At 40.4% G+C, this 25,192-nt stretch overlaps 1 protein-coding gene across 5 annotated transcripts in view; it reads right to left on the reverse strand.

Moving 5' to 3' along the window:
- The window catches only part of LOC131136692 (neuron navigator 1-like), a 53,342-nt gene extending 32,463 nt beyond the window's left edge, over nt 1–20,879 (reverse strand). For all 5 annotated transcript variants that reach the window (XM_078798261.1, XM_078798259.1, XM_078798262.1 and 2 more), the window contains exons 1-4: nt 20,737–20,879; nt 19,774–20,580; nt 11,826–11,928; nt 9,929–10,258 (exon numbers count right to left, since the gene is read on the reverse strand). In XM_078798261.1, the coding sequence (XP_078654387.1) occupies nt 9,929–10,258; nt 11,826–11,928; nt 19,774–20,575 (1,235 nt within the window). In that variant the 5' untranslated portion in view covers nt 20,576–20,580; nt 20,737–20,879. The remainder of the gene's footprint in view (nt 1–9,928; nt 10,259–11,825; nt 11,929–19,773; nt 20,581–20,736) is intronic.
- Nucleotides 20,880–25,192: the final 4,313 nt, after the last annotated feature.

Raw genomic sequence — 25,192 nt, forward strand, 5'->3', positions numbered from 1 at the left:
TCCCACAACGGGGGGGTATAATTTATAATTATAATTAAATTTTATTCTACACGTGGTATTTCAAACCACATTTGTACGATGCTGAACAGTTCAGTTCAGTATGCCATCCTACAGTTTGGCATGGTAAACTGGTAAACTGGTAAACTGGTAAAATGGCTTCTGGCTTCCAAGATGTAGTGTGTAGGAGGGCGAGCTGTCGAGTACTGCAATAGTACACCATCAGTAGGGTGCAAAAAAACAAAGATAACTACAAAATTGTAACATATCAAGCATCTTTAGATAAACTTTGTGTTTTTTAAGTTACTCTTCATGCAGCAACTTCAAAATAAAATCTCCAACCCTCATTACCTGGGTTTATTTTCCAGAAGCCAACAAGTCTGCAGTTCATGTGTTGATGAATGGGCATAAAAAACTCCGCGGAAAATTTATGGACCCCTGAAAGGTTCATTGGTGGGTCTTACTAATGAACTAGAAGATAAAAAGTCAAACAGAGTGAGGCTAAGAGGTCAAATCTAACATTTAAAAAAAGGCTTTGTTGGTAAAATAAAGAGTATTTTAGTAAGTATTTGTCTAATAGAATAATACTGTGGATCCACAGTAGTCCATAGACAATAGATGTCATGCTCTGATTAGAACAAGCTGATGGTGAAAGTTTTTGAAGAAGTGATTGTTGTACTTCTATAAACTGGTAATGGTAATGGTAATGGTTTTATTTCATTTGAACATGCATCAGATTATAATTGAGTACATCCCATAATCAGTTCCCAGTTCCACATGTCCAAAAGGAGTAGGAAGAAGCAAAGCTTATTCAATCCTACCCCTCCATCTGGTACTTTTACAATCAGTAACTGTTACATTTGTTCACTTCCTGCTTTCCTAATATAGTTTTTTTAATTTTTTTTATTTCTTGTCACATAGGCGGTGATATGAGCATCCAATGCCATAATGGGTACCATAGTAAGTGTCAATATAGTGATATATATAGCACATCATGACTGGTTCAAGACTCTTCATCCTTGTATTTAGCAAACTATAAACTACTATGAATTATCCTTACTGGCCTTTTTTGCAGTACATTTAGTGATTGAAGATTTCTTTTTATAGTTATTAGCCCATATTTCCACATAATAAGTAAGATATGGTAGAACAAGAGAGCAATAAAGAGTTAGAAGTTATTTTTCAAAGCAAAACACCCATAAAATAGACAAAATATTATTAATAGTCTTTTCAAAGGAAATGGAAGAAACGCTACGTGGAGCTGCAGGTATGGTGGAGTCACTGGCGTTAGCGTTGCCTGGCGCTGCTATTCAAAGCAACAGAAAAACTGCAAACACAGTCATCTAATTTACACTGACTATCTCTCTTAAAGTGGGGGGGGGGTTATTTCTGTCAAGCCTCATCTGGGTTTCTGGAAGGAGCAATTGGACAGTGCTCTGAGTCTTTTACTTTGACCGCTGACTCATGTCCAGACATATCCCCCACGCCCCCCCCACTCCGTGTTTATTTGCCTCCCTCTTTCACCACTGTGCACAACTAAGGCCACAGTGCTAAGACACAGTGTGTGTGTGTGTGTTGCATAAGGGAGTATAATTAGGTGGTGATGCGGCGGTGTAATGATAGTACCCATGGAGGGTCAATCATCTGACCCTGGGAACCCGTCACTTCTCCACTGATGAAAGCGGGAAGAGACCTGGGAAAGCTCATCCCCCCCCCTTATCAGACCAGGAACACACACGTGTACATGCTACACAAAAAAAAAACAACACACTTATCACACTAGTGTACTTAGTACTACACCGATTTAACTTGCATTTAACATTTTTGTCCCAATATGCTCCACACTGAACTTTTGAAACATATTTTACATTCAAAGAGCGAGAAAAAAAAAAAAACGAAACGGTGCATCACAGGAAACATCTGGCGTGGAGGGGAAAAGACACATAGCCTAGCTAAACAAAGTAGTGCAGTAGAAAGTACATCAATATACTTTTGTAAATACAGCTTGAAGACAAACTACAGCAACACGACACCACTGTGTCAGGAACAAAGCGGGACCATCATGGATGTTGTCATTGCTATCCATCACGGGCTGCGGCTATCCAAATATTTTAGTAATATTATTATTATTATTATACCTGCAATGATTATTCGAATAATTCGAGTACTTCGAAAAAAAAATATGTCCCAAACACACAAATAGTGTTTGGACAAAAAGACAATTAGTATAATGACAACAACTCCACTGCTCTTCTTATTTTAGATGTTCTTATTCTGTTATTGTGATACTTGCTGTAAACTCTTATTTTTAATTTTAATTTTTTTATTGTAACTGTTGCACTTTGAGATCATTCATTTAATGTAAAGTGCGTTATAAATTAAATTTATTATTATTATTTATTATTAACAATAGTATCTCCCCGATGGACGTAATTTCCACTTTCCCGTGAGACAAAAACAAGCTCCACACTAAACGCATTACTTGGTTGTTTCAAAGGGGAACAACCAACCACTTTTCTGACCTATACAAGTAGTTAGAATGTCGTATTCTCGTGTTAAACCATGGCTCAAAACGCTCGGTTTCAAAAGGTGTGGTAAAACTGGCCCTTTGTGATGTCACAGAGGGGCGGACTTCCTTATATGGGTCATAGTTAAGAAGCACTTTGGGCGTGTGACCGATTACAGTGAAGTGGGCCCTGGGTGGAACACATGAAAAGGAAGGAAGCACAAACTAAAGGAAATACAGCAGGAATGGGTGCAGATTCTGGAAAATCTAAAAAGTATTTATATGTTTTTACAATATATGCATTAGGAATTCATCAGCATTCATTCATTTTCTACCGCTTATCCTCAAGAGGGTCACATGGGTGCTGGAGCCTATCCCAGCCAGCATGTCGAAATATAATTAAATGAATAATTGCAAGGTTAATTGAAGTTAAGCGACCGGAACAACAATAGGTTTTTAATCAGGCTTTAGAGTCTTCACTATTATTATATATAACACTATTTCTACTACATAACAATATACTATATACTACAATATAACACTATTGTCTACTGAGAATAATACAGTAATTACTGAGAAACCTGCCTTGTATTTAGAGACAAAGACGAAGAAAAACAGTCCACAAATGAAGTCAAAGATGACTCAGCAGATTATTCCGGCTCCTCGTCTTGCCTACGTCTCCATGGAAAATAATGCCAGTCGGGAGTCGTAAAGCTCCCAGGCCAGGGTGAGATTAATTGATGGTGTAATGAGAACAGGAAGGGAGAATGGCGGGAGAGTGGTAAAAAAAAAATGTGCATGGAGAATCTCAAAACAACTGTAGAGAATGACACAGTGGGAGTGGACTTCGGGGGGGGCGGGGGGTGATGGTTAAGCAAGGTGGATTGTTATGCGCATTACAAATCCCCGTCACACCCTTTTGTTCATTTACCCCCTTTAGAGAAGCTAAGCAAGTACTCGGTATGGATGTAGAAGTACTGCATGAATGCAACCGTGTGTGTCTGTGAGGTGGGGGCGACCTGGCTTTTACCGCGGGAACCGGTCTTTGAAGGAATTAACCAGATTGTTTCCTCGACAGCGCTTATTTCATTCGATGCCCCCCCTGACAAATCCTTGGTGGATGTGTTTCAAATGGTCGCTTCTGGACACCAAGCATCTTCTGACAAGAAAGCTAGTCGAATAAACAAGTTACTAGCATGTTAAGCTAACTGGTTAACTGCGAAAGTTAAAAATGGCTGCCTAGCAAGAACGCTATATGATACCAGCTGTGGAAATCGGGGTCCACAATCAAAAACTTGCCAAATATGCTGCTGAATAAGAAGGATGTGATTATATATTTGATAATATATGGTGCCTTGAAAGAATAATAAGAGAAACTGGATGTACTACATCAGGAAATATCACAATAAAGATCTAAGACCGCAGATTGACAACCTCAAGCGGAGCTTCTGTGAGATCTGTGACAAGGTCGAGAATCATAGGGGGGAAAGATGTGCAAAGATATCAAGGTACTACAGAATAATACCAAGGTAATACAGGATAATACCAAGGTAATACAGGATAATACCAAGGTAATACAGAATAATACCAAGGTAATACAGGATAACACCAAGGTTCTACAGGATAATACCAAGGCACTACAGAATAATACCAAGGTAATGCAGGATAATACCAAGGTAATACAGAATAATACCAAGGTAATACAGAATAATACCAAGGTAATACAGGATAACACCAAGGTTCTACAGGATAATACCAAGGCACTACAGAATAATACCAAGGTAATACAGGATAATACCAAGGTAATACAGAATAATACCAAGGTACTACAGGATAATATCAAGGTAATACAGGATAATACCAAGGTACTACAGGATAATACCAAGGTAATACAGCATAATACCAAGATACAACAGGATAATACCAAGGCAATACAGGATAATACCACGGTACTACAGGATAATACCAATGTACTACAGGATAATACCAAGGTACAACAGGATAATACCAAGGTACTACAGGATAATACCAAGGTAATGCAGAATAATACCAAGGTACTACAGGATAATACCAAGGTAATACAGAATAATACCAAGGTACTACAGGATAATACCAAGGTAATACAGAATAATACCAAGGTACTACAGGATAATACCAAGGTAATACAGAATAATACCAAGGTACTACAGGATAATACCAAGGTAATACAGAATAATACCAAGGTAATACAGGATAATACCAAGGTGCTACAGGATACTACCAAGGTACTACAGGATAATACCAAGGTAATACAGAATAACACCAAGGTACTAAAGGATAATGCCAAGGTGATACAGAATAATACCAAGGTACTACAGGATAATACCAAGGTACTACAGGATAATACCAAGGTAATACAGAATAATACCAAGGTACTACAGAATAATAACAAGGTACTACAGGAAAATACCAAGGTAATACAGGATAATACCAAGGTACTACAGGATAATACCAAGGTAACACAGAATAATACCAAGGTAATACAAAATAATACCAAGGTACTACAGCATAATATCAAGGTAACACAGAATAATACCAAGGTAGTACAGGATAATATCAAGGTAATACAGAATAATACCAAGGTACTACAGGATAATATCAAGGTAATACAGGTCGTATGTGTGCCCTGTGATTGGCTGGCCACCAGTCCAGGGTGTTCCCCAGCCTCTCGCCTGAAGACAGCTGGGATAGGCTCCAGCACCCGGTAGAATGAATGAATGAAATGAATAAAGTCGCCGGAAGGTTCTCTTGTTGATAGAGTATAAGAGGATTCTCACTAACAAAGGAGGTGTCAGGATGGGGGATTCCGGGATAGCAAATCCTCTACTAGCATCCCCATATGTTATGTTAATACTTGTGTGTGTACTGTATGTGTACGTGTGTATCTGTATTGCTTTCTTTGACACACGGATTAATGTCTAATTAACGTGAGGTTGCCAGTTACATCATCGATGACGAAACAAGATAAGCTGCTGAATGTGCAATTAGGGTATTATCATTGTAGTGTTTGTTGTGACTTGTTTAAGAGGCGTTCACTGGTCTAAAAAGATAATAATAAAAAACAGACATAGAAGGGATGCTGCTGTATTGACACGGCTAGTAATTGATTATATGCTACGCTGAGCAGAAGCTGAAGCTGAAGCTGGCAAGGTCTGGAGAGGAGCAGGTAGGTACTGACATTGAAGTACAATGCACGTCGTTACAAAATAATCAATCCCCTCGTTATGTCTTTCAGTTTCCTGTACTGTTATAGCGAAAGCAGAAGAGCTCACTTCTGCTTTTTTTTTTATTTTACAGAAAAACAATAACACTTAATACTAACGGTAATGGTGGCAGCGGTAACCACGGCGATGACAGAGGCTCCTTCACGTGACATACACTTTCACCATCAAAAAAAAAAACATTACAGGAAGCTTCTCTGACATTTGTGTGTGTGTCCTGTGTCACGTGACTAATTCATAATTCACAAGACCGATGCGCTGAACCGATTTGTTTGATAAAATAACCATGGCAACCTTGGTCTGACTCAGGAATCAACCAAGCAGAGAGCAAATAGCGTACGTCCAGCAGGGCGGAAAACAAACCGCATGGTCAAGCAGTCATGGACACGCGTGTGTTTGTGCATGTTAAGATCATTATTACCAAGACGCAAACAAAGCCGATCAATAATTGGTACTCACAAGGCCAGATGAGGCCCAGATGTCTTTTTACAAACCAAAACCACATTACAATCAGTAACTGTTACATTTGTTCACTTCCTGCTTTCCATAATAGTTTTTTTTGTTGTTTTTTTTAATTTTGATTTTTTCAATTTTTTGTCCCATACCGAAATACGAGGTGATATGACCATACAATGACATTATGTGTACCATAGTAACTATATGGACAGATACTATGGTTATAGTGTTATACTATATGGACAGATACTATGGTTATAGTGTTATACTATATGGACAGTTACTATGGTTATAGTGTTATACTATATGGACAGATACTATGGTTATAGTGTTATACTATATGGACAGTTACTATGGTTATAGTGTTATACTATATGGACAGATACTATGGTTATAGTGTTATACTATATGGACAGTTACTATGGTTATAGTGTTATACTATATGGACAGATACTATGGTTATAGTGTTATACTATATGGACAGATACTATGGTTATAGTGTTATACTATATGGACAGATACTGGTACACATTGGTACACATAATGTCATTGTATGGTCATATCACCTCGTACTTCGGCACGGGACAAAAAATAAAAAAATTTAAAAAAATTAAAAAAAATGTATTATGAAAACAGGAAGTGAACAAATGTAACAGTTACCTCGTACTTCGGTGCAGAACAAAAAAAAATCAAAAAACAAACAAAAAAAACTTAAACTGTATTATGGAAAGCAGGAAGTGAACAAATGTACTATTTGTAATGTACATGACAGTTGTACATGTAAGTGTACTATGACAGTTACTGTGGTACCCATTATGTCATTGTATGGTCATATCACCTCGGTACTTCGGTACGAGGTGCATTATTAAAAAAAACAAAAAACAACCTTAAACGGTATTATGGAAAGCAGGAAGTGAACAAATGTAACAGTTAGTGATTGTAAAGTACCAGATGGAGGGGTAGGATTTAATAAGCTTTGCTTCTTCCTACTCCTTTTGGACATGTGGAACTGGGAACTGATTATGGGATGCACTCAATTGGAATCTGATGCATGTTCAAATGAAATAAAACCATTACCATTACCATTACCATTACCATTACCATTACCATTACATACCCATTTGCTCATCTTTCTTTGCTTGTCTCCTGCTAAGAATCTGACCTGTGCATTAAATGGCCCACATAATCCCAACACTGGATTAGATCGGTCTCCACAGTTCCAGACATGACAAACGATGTTTCAACTATTTTGTTCAACAAAGCCAGGAACCTTTCCCAATCCATGATTTATGTGACGCACTCACAGATGTCAGAATTCCTCACCGGTGAACAGATATGGAGACAAAGACCCACCAATCACAATGGACCACACCTCCACGGTGTTGTACATTAACCCCACTCACACACTCAATGGAATGACCTCCTTGTGATCCCCGGATTGCTGCTTCACGGTGAAAACGATATGTGTGTCAGCGAGGCTTTGCTTCCAGATGGAAATGGAACTCAGCAGACAGGAAATGGATAAGCGACTTGAGGGGTCCCTGACTCAGTCGGTGTGAGTGTCTGTGGGTCAGACGGGTCGTTGTACAGTCACCATAAACAAACACACACAGGATACGGTATACTTATACTGTATGTCAACTTAGTCACGCAGATGTGACTCAAATTCCACCTTTGCTGTACTGCACAATCACATTTTCCTCTCCATGTAGTACCTCGATTGCTATGTACATGTACTGTTGTGATGCATACTGTACGTAGCTGTGACCTCTACATGACCAGAGAAGAGCCTTTGTGAATAATAGATGAGGCTGTGCAATAAAACATGAGCCCAAGAAGCATAAATGAAGTCAGAAATTGTCAAGAGGACAAAAACTGAAACAGCACCGCCCTCTAGTGGCACAATGGAGCTACTGCATGCTATTGAAAACTGAAAATGGGACATTTGTAGTTCATTCATTCATTCATTTTCTACCTCTTTTCCTCACGAGGGTCGCGGGTGGGGGTGGGGGGGGTGCTGGAACCTATCCCAGCTGTCTTCGGGTGAGAGGCGGGGTACACCCTGGACTGGTCGCCAGCCATTCACAAGGCACATATAGACAAACAACCATTCACACTCACATTCATACCTATGGACAATTTGGAGTGGCTAATTAACCTAGCATGTTTTTTGGAATGTGGGAGGAAACCGGAGTACCCGGAGAAAACCCACGCATGCATGGGGAGAACATGCAAACGAGGGTGGAATTGAACCCTGGTCTCCTAGCTGTGAGGTCTGCGCGCTAACCACTCGACCGCCGTGCCGCCCACATTTGTAGTTATTTTCAGTAAAAACTAGGGATATGAAATAATGAAAAATTGTAATCAAATTAATTAATTATGATGAATCAGTAATTGCAAATATGTGTGAAATTAATTAATTCTGAAATTAACATGGATTAATCCGTTTCTATAGTATGTATTGTTTATTATTCAGCTACGTATATGTGTACTGTGTGTGTGTAAGTGATCCCTGAGACTTTATTCTTTAATTATTTTTAATGAGCTGTGCCTGTATTTTTTTTCAAAAGCACCGCATTCAATACTACAAGCAGCCGAAGCAAGCAGACAAAAAAAACAACCCAAAACACCGTAAGTGACTGATGCACAATCGTGCCCAAAACACCGTAAGTGACTGATGCACAATCGTGCCCAAAACACCGTAAGTGACTGATGCACAATCGTGCCCAAAAAACCGTAAGTGACTGATGCACAATTGTGCCCAAAACACCGTAAGTGACTGATGCACAATCGTGCCCAAAACACCGTAAGTGACTGATGCACAATCGTGCCCAAAAAACCGTAAGTGACTGATGCACAATCGTGCCCAAAACACCGTAAGTGACTGATGCACAATCGTGCCCGCTGTGTTGTGAAATGCACCGCGTACGTTATGAAACAAGTTTAAGATTGCAAAGCGCATACTGCGGTGTTTCCGCGCATATGTCAGCCATGCATGCGGACTGCTTGATGCCGCTCTCGTGCTGCAACGCAAGTGTACCTAATGTTGTGGCCAGTTAAAGCAGCTTATGTTTGGAAATTAACTTAATCACGACTGAAAATTAAAAACATTCCTATATTGTAGAAGCATGCCTGTTTTACAATGACTTTATGGTAGAACGCAAAAACAAATCTACCACTTCGTTTAGCCCAGGGGTGTGCAAACTACGGCCCGGGGGCCACATCCGGCACGCCAAGTGTTTGAATACGGCCCGCTCGTTCTTTTCCAAAGTGTCTCATTTAAACTTTAAACATATAACCTGGCATCACGGCTTCAGCCAACCTTTTGACGGTTAAAGTAGCTGTTTTTTATGAATTTTATTATTTGATGTGGTCTGTTGTTTACAAAGTGCGCCTGAAAAAAAGGGACACAAGCACATATAGGAGATTATTTGGTCAATTTGGTTAAATCAATGAGGCCCACCCCTGGTTTAGCCCTTTCATTCTAAATGCATGTGTATTTATACGCATTTCAAATTGTTTTAGGCATGTCAAATTATCATTGTAAAGCTATAAAAACATGATTTATGTTAACATTTTTGACTTTTTGGAATTGATTAATAGGAATCACATAATATCTTATAGGAAAAATGGATTTGGTTGATTCTGGAAGTTGACACAGCATGTCGTTTGGTACTCTTGAGGCCATAACGAGGAGAATACAACTCACCCATTTGCCAGATCATCAATATCGACATCATCTTCATCATCCTCATTTGGGCTGGTCCCACCGAGGTCACTGTTGTTGAGGTAATCTCCTTTCAGCAGCGACGGATCCGAGTCGTCCAGAGCTTCAATGAGGTGGACGCGGGCGGTATGGCTGATGCGCAGCGGAAGGTCCGATGGGGTGTTGACCACCGTGGATGGGGCGTCGCCAGCCTGGAGACGCGGGCTTGCTTGACCGTGACGCCATGACAGGGGGGAGGATCGATTCGATAGACTGGAAATGGAAAACGCAGCAGCTTCGTCACTGTCATAGCACACGGTCCCCTCCATGCAGCTAAGGAATGAGAAATGAAAATGAGGGATGGAATGAATATGTTCCGCACAATAAATGCACCACCTTAAAGCCGTCAAATTATTATTAGTATTCATTTTTCGGACCTAAATGTAGTAAGAATGTTGTATTCTCGCGTTAAACCATGCCAAAGTTTCAGATAGTGAGTCCTAAAAAAAAGTTTGGGATGAATCAAAACACTCTGTTTCAGAAGGCGTGGTTAAACTGCCCCTTTGTGATGTCACAGAGGGCGGCCCTGCCCACCCTGGAATAGTAGGTGTTTACTTGTTAGCAATGCCTCGTATGGCAAAGGCGCATTTGTTTACAATTCCTAAAGACGCCACCATGACGCACAAGTGGTTGGAGTTCCGGATTCCCTACCTGATTCCAATGTTTCTAACCACAGCGGAGTGGGCGTGCCTGGAGGCGGGCCGTGGGCGGAATACATTAAAACAGACTTTTCAAAATTTTCAAAATCCAAAGAAATACAGCTGAATAGGCGCAGATTCTGGAAGAACTAGAATGCTTTCTGTACTGGTTATTGTGTGTAGCTGCTCTATAGGAGTCCACAAGGCAATACAAAGGAACATAATAGGTCCCCTTTAAAACCTCATTACGCGTATTCTAGCAATTTTTCAACTGGTCTTGAGATTCTGATCAGGTCTGTACTGTATATAGAAAACAAAAAATTGGTTAAAAATATTAAATATTAAATATTAAATATTAAATATTAAATATTAAATATTAAATATTAAATATTAAATATTAAATATTAAATATTAAATATTAAATATTAAATATTAAATATTAAATATTAAATATTAAATAAATAAATTAATTAATTAATATTAAATATTTATATTAAAAAAATTAAAAATAAAAAAATAAAAAAATGAAAAAAAATAAAATAAAAAAATGAAAAAAAATAAAATAAAAAAATAAAAAAATAAAACCTAAAAATAAAAACCTAAATAAGAAAATTAAAAAATATTGGTGAAATGTTTTTCCTCTTGCCAGAACAATCCACCACTGAAAGCCTTTTTGCACATACATCCTTCTAACTGGACAGGTTGTAGAATGTTTTCAGGGAGACGGAAAAGCGATACAAGGTTATTGTAGTACTAGCAAAAAAATGTATTCCCACAGGGAAGCATCTGCTTATTTGCTCTTCATGCAGGGAACTCCCACTGAGGGGCAAAGAGAGATAGAGCGAGAGGCCGCAAACCTACAGACATGCTGACTTCCTGAAGCTCAACGAGTCGATGAAAAAAAGGAGAAGTACGCATGCATAATCAAAGTATTATTGCGTGTTTTGTGTGTCATGATCCTGCATCTGCAGGGTTGGCTTTGAAGTCGGCTAATCCCGCTGTGGGAGACCAGAGTAGGCACAAAACGACAACATAAAAGCTTTCTTTTTTGGAAAACTCCTAAGATTTCATGCAGGTGAGAACCACGCCCAAATCTGGAACACTGCGAATAACGCTTTAGAATTTCCAACCGCTTTTCCGAATGAATGCTTACAGTGTTATTACTTTTTTTTTTTTTTTTTGTTATTGTGTGTGTTTCCAACCTGTGGCTCAGTGGCACCCCTCTCAGGCTGGTCATGGTTTCCTCCAGGTTTTGTCGCAGGTCCAAAACATTTTGCACCGTCTTCTTCCTCTGGGATTCTGGGTCTGCAGTGGTGCAAGTAAGCACCCCCCCCCACCACACACACACACACACACACACAAAAAAATATTTTTAGACATTTTAGGTACAATCAAACTGTTAAAACCACACGCAAATATACCCTGAAATATACAGTAGTACTTTGACTTTAAATTTTGCGGCTTGACTCTATCATAGTTTGTCAAATTGCTGTCTATGCTACCCTTGGATAATATAATGACAATAAATAATCAGGATAAGCCCCCTGATTGCACTTTGGCCCACTGTAGAATAAACCAAAAAGCTCTTAAAATCCACCAAAGTGCATGATGACATTTGTCTCACTCCCAATTACGCTGTAATATTATTATTATTGGATGGCAAAGCGTCCTGCTGTGCTGAGCAATGCAGCAGTTTATTTACAGTTTGTGTTTTGTGTGTGTTTTCCCGGGCAGCGATACCACAACAGATACCACAATAAGTGCTGAGCTAGCGCATCACTTAGGAATTAGCACAGGAGCGCTTGGCTTGCTGCTATGGAGCATATTAGCAGGAGAAATGGGACTAAGGAAATCTGGTAGACCGGACTGAGAGGTTTTATTACAGGGTTTCATTAGTCGAAATAGGTGTTGTGCCAATGGTGTGCATTGTTAGCTAGCTCATATTTAAGGATTCACTTGTGATTTCATTGATTGTGATATCATTCGCAAAGAACAGAGCTGAGATTCTAAGGCCACCGAACCAGACTCCTTCGACGCCTCGGCTGCGCCTAGAAATTCTGTTCATGAAAATTCTGAACAGAATCAGTGACAAATAGCAGCCTTGGCGGAGGCCAACGTTCAGCAGAACCAGGCTCGACTTACTCCTGGCAATGCTTCATAGTCGAAATAGGTGTTGTGCCAATGGTGTGCATTGTTAGCTAGCTCATATTTAAGGATTCACTTGTGATTTTTGCCATATCATCCGCAAAGAGCAGAGATGAGATCCTAACGCCACCGAACCGGACTCCCTCGACACTTCGGCTGCGCCTAGAAATTCTGTTCATGAACATTATGAACAGAATCAGTGACAAACAGCAGCCTTGGGGGAGGCCAACATTCACCAGAACCAGGCTCGATTTACTCCTGGCAATGCTTCATAGTCGAAATAGGTGTTGTGCCAATGGTGTGCATTGTTAGCTAGCTCATATTTAAGGATTCACTTGTGATTTTTGCCATATCATCCGCAAAGAGCAGAGATGAGATCCTAACGCCACCGAACTGGACTCCCTCGACACTTCGGCTGCGCCTAGAAATTCTGTTCATGAAAATTATGAACACAATCAGTGACAAACAGCAGCCTTGGGGGAGGCCAACGTTCACCAGAACCAGGCTCGATTTACTCCTGGCAATGCTTCATAGTCGAAATAGGTGTTGTGCCAATGGTATGCATTGTTAGCTAGCTCATATTTAAGGATTTAAGGAAAATTATGAACAGAATCAGTGACAAACGGCAGCCTTGGGGGAGGCCAAAGTTCACCAGACTGGCAATGCAAAACCTTTCCCAACTTCCACGCAATGTTGAAGACACATGTCAGCCCTCAACATCCAAAACCTTGAGGAATTCAGGAACCCCGGACAAACAGACAAGAATGCACCCAATGAGCATCCACCTCCTTGCATAAACACACACACACACACATGCAAACACAAACATATAAAAGGGTCCACTGTTTCACCCAGATGGAGCGACAGTAGATATCCCAACCTTGGAGCCTACCAGCATCACGTGGAATCCATGACTACACCACAATATTTCCTCTGTGAGTAGCATTTGAGAACAGCTAACTTCCCATGACAAAACCGTTAGGGACGGTGCACATGTTTCAGAAAATTATACTGAGGCACTCAGTTTGGAAAAAGGGGCAGCTCATCCATTCAAATCCCTAATCCATTTAAAATCGGGTAAGAATTTCATCGACAATATTTTTGAACCGTGACTAAAATATTTCCTCGTTGTTTCGGGGGTAAAATCAGGGTAAAATTCAGATGAAATCAACAGATCAACCCAACTCACAGTTTGATACGGTCATTCCTGGAGAGCCTCTTACGCTGATAAATACGCAACGTGCCAACCGTCTTTTTGGCAAAAACACTTAAAACGCACGCTTGACGGACTTGACAGATTGAAGGCATGGTGGTGAATTTAGAACTACCATAAGACCTACAAAACGTCTTTTTAATCCTTCCAGCTCAGACCTGGCACTACATGCTGGACAAAGTGCAAATGTACACACATAAATAAACGTGCTGTATCGCCTTAACCTCAGCCTTATCTGCTTAAAAGTTATTAAGAACGATGAAAACGTTTGAGATGATAAAAAATGTTGACCTCCTTAAGCAGAAAGAAAGTCAACCCTTGTTTTTTTCCACTTTTCTGACTTCTAAACGTAGTTAGAATGTTGTATTCTCGTGTAAAACGATACCAAAGTTTCAGTAAATGAGGTTTATGCATTTTAAAGTGAAACGTGAAAGAAGTTTGGGATGACTCAAAACGCTCGGTTTCAGAAGGTGTGGTAAAACTGCCCCTTTGTGATGTCACAGAGAGACTTTTATATGGGTGTGGCTGTAAGCCAGATAAGCTCTATGCCCTCCCTTAAGCTCTGCTACTCTGTTCACGAAACAAGCTCAGGCAAAAGTTATTATATTTGGTGATTCCCATCTAGAGAAAAATATTTTTATATGTCAACAATATTTCACACGAGACAGTTTTTGCGAACATGAAGGTGAAATATCCGCTAAAATGAGACTGGAGCGAAAAGCAGCGTGCTATCACCGGGAAAGGTGTATTAATTTCAGAAACGTTTGGCTTCTGAGCTCCACCGGACCAACGGCACCGCTGACAAAGTGTGTCCGACAATGAGTGCTCTTACTCAGGCAAGCGAGGTTGCTAGCGCGCCACCGCACTAGCGTTGCTACCTTACCACTCTTGAGTTCATACACGGTAAGTCAGGGGTCTCTAGCTGCCGTTAGCTCCTAAACACTTTTCAATTAACTCTCCAAATATCGTTCATTTATTATGAACTCCTATACCCACGAAATTAGAAAGTGGGGTTCGTAGTTTAAATTAAAACAATTTGAGTGGGAATCACAAATCCGAGGAAATACAGCTGGAATAGATGCAGATTCTGAAAAATCTCAAAGGTTTTCAGTGCGGGTTATTGTGTGTACCTGCTCTATAGGAGTCCACAATTCAATACAAAGGGTCAAAAAATGAGCATAATAGGTTCTCTTGTTAACAAAACTTAATTGACATGCCATCTAAGAATGAAATATGATATATTTGATGTTTGCCAATCACGCTACCATCATAACATGAATCTCGGATACAGCACACCAAGCATCCAACCACAATGGACGCTTTTATCTGAGAGCCATCATAAGACAAATACACAAATAGAACAGAGTGAGAGTGAATACAAAGAATTCATCACAGTGTGGCCTACATACAGCGCTGTGGAAAAATGCATTGCTGATTTCTTATTTGTCACACTTAAATGTTTCCGAATTTCAATATGAGTCAACGAGAACGCAACTGAACTAAACTGAAATAAATTGAAGTAGACCGTTTTGGAAATAAAGCTGGAATAGGTGCAGATTCTGGAAAATCTAAAACGTTTTCTGTGCGGGTTATTGTGTGTAGCTGCTCTTTAGGAGTCCACAACTCAATACAAAAATGAGCGTACTGTAATAGGTCCCCTTTAAAGAGCCCTCAAGGGTTATGTAGTAATATTCATTCATTCATTCATTTTCTACGAGGGTCGCGGGGGGGTACTGGAGCCTATCCCAGCTGTCTTTGGAAGTGAGACTGGTCGCCAGCCAATCACAGGGCACATATAGACAAACAACCATTCACACTCACATTCATACCTATGGACAATTTGGAGTCGCTAATTAACCTAGCATGTTTTTGGAATGTGGGAGGAAACCGGAGTACCCGGAGAAAACCCGCGCATGCACGGGGAGAACATGCAAACTCCACACAGAGGGTGGAATTGAACCCTGGTCTCTTAGCTGTGAGGTCTGCTCGCTAACCACTCGGCCACCGTGCCGCCCCATTAATAGTTCTTTTGTCAAATATCACCATATAATATTACTACAGGCGGCACGGCGGTCGAGTGGTTAGCGCGCAGACCTCACAGATAGGAGACCAGGGTTCAATTCCACTCTCGGTCTACTCCGGATTCCTCCCGCATTCTAAAAACATGCTAGGTTAATTAGCAACTCCAAATTGTCCATAGGTATGAATGTGAGTGTGAATGGTTGTTTGTCTATATGTGCCTTGTGATTGGCTGGCCACCAGTCCAGGGTGTACCCCGCCTCTCGCCTGAAGACAGCTGGGATAGGCTCCAGCACCCCCGCGACCCTTGTGAGGAAAAAGCGGTAGAAAATTAATGAATGAAATATTAATGACTGTATATATGTATATATATATACAGTACATACAGTACTTGTGTGTGTGTTGTGCAAGTGCTGATGAGACAAAAACAAGAAGTGCACTAATATAATTTTGTAGGAGGATGGCAGGAAGCAGACAGCATTAATGCAATGGCTCCACACACACACACACTACAATGCATTGTAAACACACACACACACACACACACACACACTACAATGCATTGTAAACACACACACACACACACACAGAATACACAACCTCTGGCAGGACTTGTACGATATGACGCATGCATTCATATTGTGTATGGGCCCAATTGTGACCCATAAATATCTTCTTTGTTTTCGGAGTGGTGACAGAACGCCGTCTGTCGTTACCTCGCAGGAGTAGGAAGGACCGAAATTCGGAATTTTTGTATTCGGCATGTCACTACCTCCTTGACGAGACCGTGACTGTCCTGTCCTGTCCTGAAGGTAGCCTCCTTGACTTGACACACTGAGTGTAATAACGGGGATTAGTATAAGCAAGAAAGTGTGTCATTTCCTGTTTCTGTACTCGGCGCGTGTGTGTGTTTTAATTTCTCTGAAGGGTTTATTGTTCTGCAGGCAGCTGCCGAGGATGCAGGACACACACGTTGGCATTTACGGCGACCTTCAGAGACATTTGTGTGTCACTCCATTGTCTTTGACTATTATTCATATTTAGCATTTAGCAACCAGTGAGTGCGCACAGATCCCGATTCACGTTCACAGACTCATCCGACAGTGAAATTAAACACTTCTAATCTTTTAACCTAAACAGTATCTTCCATGTGATCCTTTGTAAAGTCAAATTCCACCTAAAACCCAAAACTCCATCCAAACAGATGTCCTTTAGGAATTAAGGATTTAATCTGTAATTCACTTTAAACTTGATGGCCTTTTTCAGCATCATAGATCTGTGATTAGTCAAATCTTTCCATAATCTTTATGCAGACTAATCCGAGCGCTTGCAGAGTCTTGGAACGGATCCTCTGTAACCCGCGGAGGCCCCCCGTGCTGAGAAAGAAACTGCTTTGGGCGGGGGGGTTACCCTCTCACACACACCTCATTAAGGTTGCCGGATGGGACCCCGAGGTGTCATTAAAAGAAGACATCTGAGGTTTAAATTCTTTTCATTGGCCAGCAGCCATTGTAACATTTTATAAAAATTATGCCAATCATTCATTTTCTAGGTAACGTAAAGGTTAGCCAATGCATTATCCGGCGTTATATACAGTATGTGACAGCTGGATACTCGGGAAGTTGCTAGCCATGACGTTTATTGGTAAGGGCTTGTCTGGAAAGGATATTTGTCATAGTTTATGCATCACAAGATGCGTGCAGAACTGAGCAACCCATTCCAACGCCGCAAGCTAACAGGAAATGACTACAGGCTAAGGTCAAGATAAAGTTAAGCAATTAACAGAATTAAGTCATTCTGCTTGTACGGTTTTATACTGTTTTGTAATTGAAGTTTGTAATAAAATATATATTTAAAAAAAAATTAAAAATTAAAATAAAATAAAAAATAAATAAATAAATAATAAAAAAATAAATAAAAAAATTTAAAAATTAAAAAAGTCAAAAAATTAAAAAATCTTACTGACTCCTGGCAATGCTTCATAGTCGAAATAAGTGTGTGCCAATGGTGTGCATTGTTAGCTAGCTCACATCTAGCCCTTATGTCTTTCAATACACTCATTGACATCGAAATGGAAACGGTCTTGTTTCTGCAATGTAACCTTCATAAAGATTTGCAGAATGCTGTGAAATTTCTTTGTTTATTAGGAAAATTCCATATTCATAAATCCAGAGTGATGTCACGTAAGCCAAATATTGACCGGTTTTCTTCTGAACTGAAAATATTATATGAATCACTGAAGCTGATATTCAAAACCCTTTCATAAATTGGAGAACGTTCTATGAAACAATTCATATGAAGAACAAGCTTAAGTGACATGTTTTCTATTGTTTTTATTATTTATTATTTATTTTATTTATTTATTATTTTATTTTCAAGCAATATCACTCGCACACTCCTTTCTTTGTTATTTACTTTTTCTTATTTATGTTGATATTGTTCTATAGAATTGCACTTTTACGTTCCTGTAATTCTGCTTATACTGTTTTATACTGTTTTGTAATTGAAGTTTATGATTAAATATATATTAAAAAAATAATACAATAAAATAAAATAAAAAAAATTAAAAACTGAAAAAATAAAACATTAAACAATTAAAAATTAAAAAATCCAAAAAATCCCAAAAAATAAATAATAAAAAAAATTAAATATTAAAAAATTAAAAAATTAAAACTATAGGCAGCTGACTTCCCCGGCTTCTTAAAGATATTGTATTACACTTCATATCACGTCTTTAGAATGCCTTATATATTTGTATTTTCATTCATTTACCCAGCTTGAAAATGCTAATTATGCTAATTTTCTGCCCTTTGTATTGAGTTGTTGACTCCTATTGATCAGCTACACACAATAAAAAGTACAATGTCCGTGTTACCGCCACCATTTACTTCCTGCTTTCTCTCCTCTCTCTACATTGTTAGCATCCATAGGTGTGGCCAGGACTTTAACATGGAGCAAGGTCAAACCTCGGTGGAACCTCAGGTGCAAGGAGGCTGCAGGAGGTTACACAAGCTGGGATTTTGTGGGATTATGTGAAGTGGGTGAGTAATAAGAGCTAACAATAATAGCAGGACACAGACAAATAATGTCATCATGTTACATAAAATAATGCACATTTTAATTAACATTATGCATTGCAATTTTCCTCACATTTTGCAAAAATTAAAATAAATTTGTGTGGGATGGCTGAATGTGCTTTATGTCATTGTGTGTGTGGTTGCGTGCTAAGTACCTGCCCATTGTAGCACCTCCCACTCGCATTACATTCCCCGTCTTTCCTCGCAAACATTGCTGGCGGTGACACGACAGCAGGAGGTAGAGGGTAAGATCGGGGGGCGGCGGCTAGTTGGTGACCATCTGTCAGTATAGCCTGGAGATGAATTGACACGGAGGCGTGGTGGGGAGGGAGGGCGTGACGGTGCGAGGGAGTTGCGGGGGGGGGGGGGGGGGGGGGCTAAATATGTTGGGCGCTGTGACGAGAGCCTGACATATGTAGTTGTTTTATTTAGGAGGTACTGAGTGTACTCCATGTATACACGCATCCAGGTCAATGTGGCCAAATTGTCCATAGGTATGGACCAAAGTGGTAAGTGGTAAAAATCGGAATTGAAAACGACGTAAAACATCTTCTCAAAGTGCGTCGTTTGCAGGGATTTCTACATAGCGATGGCGTCCATCTTTGTATTGTGCGCAGAACCGCAGAATAGCAACCAATAACTTGGTCTCGTGCTTGACCCCATGCGTAGTACGCCTATAGAAAATAGTGGACTCACCGAGTATTTGGCTGAACAAGAGCTGCTCCAGGTCCCCCAGAACTGTCACCACTAACTCCGGGTCCACCTTCAAAAAGTTCTTATCCTCTTCTTCCTCTACCGCGTTCCTTTCTTTCTTGTCCTGGTTCAAAACCGGAGCAGATCTTTCTTTCTTCTCATTGTCCACGGTACCCGGTGTAGCATTGTTCTTAACTGTGTGTTCAGTAAGTCCTGGTCCTGGAATCGGACCAATCTCAGAGGTCTTGCTGATAGGCTTGACCTCGGCAAAAGGGCCACGTGGTTTTCCCGGTGCTGGGATTCGACTCGGCTTGCCCAAATTTGACGTCACAGATTGTGAGTTAAAAGGTTTAGGTTTTCCCTGGAAAAGGGACTGTTCGGACTTTGAAAGTGTTCTGGATAACGATGATTTCCCGTTCAGATCCTGAATTGTTTTGGTCTTCCCTGCTTTGTTGGTGCCGGCACCAGACTGACCGCAGTCGTCATTCCACCTGGGAGTCTGGGACAGGTGCAGTTTCTTCTCGGCGTCGGTGAGCACACATAAATTACCGAGTGAACGCTGCTTGCGGAGCTTGGATGGATTCGGGACCGGAATGGGAATGGAGCCGGTCGTCGGTCGGTAGACTTTCAGCTCCGACCTGGAGGGACGTGGGGGTCCCTGGGGTAGAGAAGATGGTTTTGCAGGGGGTTTCCTCGAGGCCATGGACTGGGATGGAGAATTCTGGTTGGAGACAGCGGGAGTCCTGAGGTCCGGGTCTCTTGACTTTGCTGTCATGACGATGTTAGCCACGTTAGCCTCCAGCATCCCTCCTGCGGAGAGCCAAACGACAGGAGCATGCTCTGATACACGCGAGAAGAATAAAATAAACGATGTGACTAAAGACTATGATCTTTCGGTTTTGCGGACACCCTGCTGAGCGACACCCTCGGTTGACAACGACGGATTTCCAAACGTTCCTTACTTACATCTCGCAATCCACGGACGTGCAGACGTCTGTCCGATACAAGAACGTCACAGACGACAATAGAGCTCCGGGAACAAAACGCAGTGCTGATGGTCCGCTTTCTCCTCTGCTTCCCTTTCTGCTCTGCATCCCCTTCCTGCTACCGACAGGAGAAAGAGTCGCAAGAGCGGCGACACCACCCCCCCCCTCCTCGGTCTCTCCTCCCTCTGCTTGTCCTTTACTTGGCCATTTACGAAACCTACCCCCGCTGGCTCATTCACCCGCCTTCTCCATCCTCTGCTCTGGTTCCCTTCTTTCTTGTTGTCTCGCTGCTCTGTCCTCCTCCCACTGGCTGATTCATCCCTCCCTCCTTATCCCTCCCCTCTCACACTCGCTCTCTCGCTCTCTCGCTCTCAAACCACAGATATGCAAATATTACCGGCATCTAAATTAAGCTAGAAACAACACAGCTTATTTTCTATCACATCCAGTCGATAATCTGATGATAAATTTGTGACTGTAATAATGACCCCCCCCCCAATGTCATATATTGCAAAGACCCCCCCCTACCCCGACCGCGCACGCTTGCACGTCTAATCCCTCATAATCACATTTGCCCACTTATGGATATACACATGCAGATTTTGTTAAGTGTGTTAACCACAGGAAGCCCACCCGTGATTATCTTCATTCATTCATTCATTCATTTTCTACCGCTTTTACTCACGAGGGTCGCGGGGGTGCTGGAGCCTATCCCAGCTGTCTTCAAGCGAGAGGCGGGGTACACCCTGGACTGGTCGCCAATCAGCCAATCACAAGGCACATATAGACAAACAACCATTCACACTCACATTCATACCTATGGACAATTTGGAGTCGCTAATTAACCTAGCATGTTTTTGGAATGTGGGAAGAAATCGGAGTACCCGGAGAAAACCCACGCATGCACGGGGAGAACATTCAAACTCCTACACAGAGATGGCCGAGAGTGGAATTGAACCCTGGTCTCCTAGCTGTGAGGTCTGCGCGCTAACCACTTGACCGCTGTGCCGTGATTATGTTCAATTTTCATATTTTTATCAGAAGACTATACCAATACTCTATAGCTGTAATTTAGCTTTAAGTAGCAGCCGTCAGACCCCGAAATCATCTCCAGAAGCACCACCTGCATCACATCAACAATCCACTCATCTCCATTTCCTGCCTTCCTGTCTGTCCGTCCGTCCTCCAAATCCACAGCCGTCCACATCCACTACAGTAGCTGCACAGGCCCATTAAGCTACGACTGGGCGAGCTCATCCGACTCTCAAGAACAGCCATGGTGATAACGTGCTGGTTTAAAACAAGTCTTGTGTGGGTGTCGGTGGAGATATTTCGGTCTCTTCAATGTGTGTGTGTGTGTGTGTGTGTGTGTGTGTGCGTTTCTCCAAATGTGTCACATCGATGAGACAAGGCCTGAGAAGGCCCCATCCAGGGATTAAGTTGTGGTCCTGCAGATTCAATGATGTTCCTTCATCACACTGGACATCCCATCATGGAGATACTTTGCTTCTGGTAAGAAAAATCTCGTCTTGGACTTTCGATATATTGGCTAGGTTGAGATATGATTAGATAGATTTTTCAGGGTGTACCGACAGTAAATAAAAACAAATATTTTTTGTATTTTTCTGGACTATAAGTCGCTCCGAAATATAAGTCGCACAAGGCCAAAAATGCATAATTAGTAAAAAAAAACATACATAAGTCGCACTAAGGGGCTGCACGGTGGTCGAGTGGTTCAATTCCAGGGTTCAATTCCACCCTCGGCTATCTCTGTGTGGAGTTTGCATGTTTTTTTCCGGGTACTCCAAATTCCAAAAACATGCTAGGTTAATTAGCGACTCCAAATTGTCCATAGGTATGAATGTGAGTGTGAATGGTTGTTTGTCTATATGTGCCCTGTGATTGGCTGGCAACCAGTCCAGGATGTACCCCGCTTCTCGCTCGAAGACAGCTGGGATAGACTCCAGCAACCCCCACTACCCTCGTGAGGAAAAGTGGTAGAAAATGAATGAATTAATAAATGAAGTCGCACTGGAGTATAAGTCGCATTTTTTGGAAGTCAAGTTCTAACAATAAAATAATAGAGAACAGGCTAAATAAGTGTAAGATATGCTAACACAATGCTTATTCAGCTACACAAAAAATAAACATGAACAGAAAAGGTGTCCAGTGTTTATGTAACATTAACAGTTTTTTCATTTTTTAGTTGCTCTGGAGTATAAGTCACAGGAACAGCCAACCTATGAAAAAAACTGCGACTTATAGTCCGGAAAATACATTATACATATATACTGTATTTTCTGGACTATAAGTCGCTCCGGAGTATAAGTCGCACAAGAACAAAAATGCATAATTCGGTAGAAAAAAAACATACATAAGTCGCACTGGAGTATAAGTCCTATTTTTTGAGGGTAATTTATTTTCCAAACTACTTGACCAAAACAGACATTACGTCCTCTTGGAACAATAAAATAATAGAGAACAGGCTAAATAAGTGTAAGATATGCTAACACAATGCTTATTCAGCTACACCAAAAATAAACATAAACAATTTTTTTCATTTATAAGTCGCAGAAACAGCCAACCTATGAAAAAAACTGCGACTTATAGTCCGGAAAATACATTATACATATATACCGTATTTTCTGGACTATAAGTCGCTCCGGAGTATAAGTCACACAAGAACAAAAATGCATAATTTTTTGAAGATTTTTAAGCTATATGCTAACAAAATGCTTATTCAGCTGCACAAAAAATAAACATGAACAGAAAAGGTGTCCAGTGTTTATGTAAAATAAACACAATAAAACATTTTTTTCATTTATAAGTCGCTCTGGAGTATAAGTCCCAGGAACAGCCAACCTATGAAAAAAAGTGTGACTTATAATCCAAAAAATACGGTAATAATAATAATAACCCTGCCACAGCCATCCAGCAGTGGATGTCGACTATACATGCAGCCCACCACCACAGCTTCAAAAACTCCTAAGGGAACCCCAGCGATCCCATTAGTGATAATAGTGATGACAAAGCATAAGCCTTTACTTAAAGTCATTATACCCAACGCGTCGATCAATAAAACTATCTGCAGTTGACTTTATGCATCCTGTCTCCGTACGGGACTGAGCTTGACTTTGTATCGGTTCTACTCAGAACATTCTGATGTTTACTATTCCAAAATAATTCAATCATCAACAGAATTAAACAATAGCCTACAATTATATTTAGTATGATAATAGGTATGATAATAGGTTCCGTACATCAGCTCCTGTACCTTTCTGATGAGGGTTAGTAACGAGAATGGTCGCCTACAAGGCTGGTCTGTACGGGTACAGGAGGGCAAAGACACACACGGATGTTCTGGACCACACGTGTGTGTTTTGGCGACACACAGCTACTTGTTTGTTCCAGCGCTCTCCCCGACTCCAGCGCCTAATCACTTTAATATACAGCGGATGTAAACATACACTCTTTTTCTACTTAGCGCACACAGCACCGTGCCTGTGCATTGTGCGCTACTTATACCCGAGCGATCTGGCTTGACATCAGAGAAGCTGACGGATGCCAGGGCCCGGTGTTATTAGACTTTGCATTCATGGCTGATCTCACACACGTTTTTAGCAGATCGGTCGGGGGATTTGTGTGTGGCATTTGAGGGCCGACCACCAGCTGAAAACACTGGCAAACTGGCTCAGACTGAAGGAAAATACTTCCAAACACGCTCACAATAAAGCCACTTTAAGTATAGCGATATAAGGATGAATGGATAGATGTCTGCATCTGGCGCTCAAAAAATTTCAAACTTTTGCACCTTTGGTTAACAACATTATTAAAAATAGAAATATGAGCTGGAAACCTCGTATTACATATATACATATATAATAACATAAGGTGGCCAGAAATATTTCAGTATCGAACAAAGCAAAAAATTTGTTCTCAATCAGAAATCACTCCACACTCTTTATTGCTCTCTGGTTCTACCATATCTTACTTATTGTGTGGAAATATGGGATAATAACTATAAAAGCAATCTTCACTCGCTAAATGTACTGCAAAAAAAGGTCAGTAAGGATAATTCATAATGCTACTTTACTAAAAGTAAAGTAAAGTAAAGTAAAGTAAAGTAAAGTAAAGTAAAGTAAAGTAAAGTAAAGTAAAGTAAAGTAAAGTAAAGTAAAGTAAAGTAAAGTAAAGTAAAGTAAAGTAAACCAAAAGTAAAGTAAAGTAACCCAAACCAAACCAAACCAAACCAAACCAAACCAAACCAAATTAAATTAAATTAAATTAAATTAAATTAAATTAAATTAAATTAAATTAAATTAAATTAAATTAAATTAAATTAAATTAAATTAAATTAAATTAAATTAAATTAAATTAAATTAAATTCATGTCAAAACATTTGTTAATGACAAATTTAACCCTGTTAAACTGTATTA

Source organism: Doryrhamphus excisus, linkage group LG17, assembly GCF_037039965.1.
Source record: "Doryrhamphus excisus strain RoL-2023G ecotype Guam linkage group LG17, RoL_Dexc_Guam_v1.1, whole genome shotgun sequence".
Lineage (NCBI taxonomy): Eukaryota > Metazoa > Chordata > Actinopteri > Syngnathiformes > Syngnathidae > Doryrhamphus > Doryrhamphus excisus.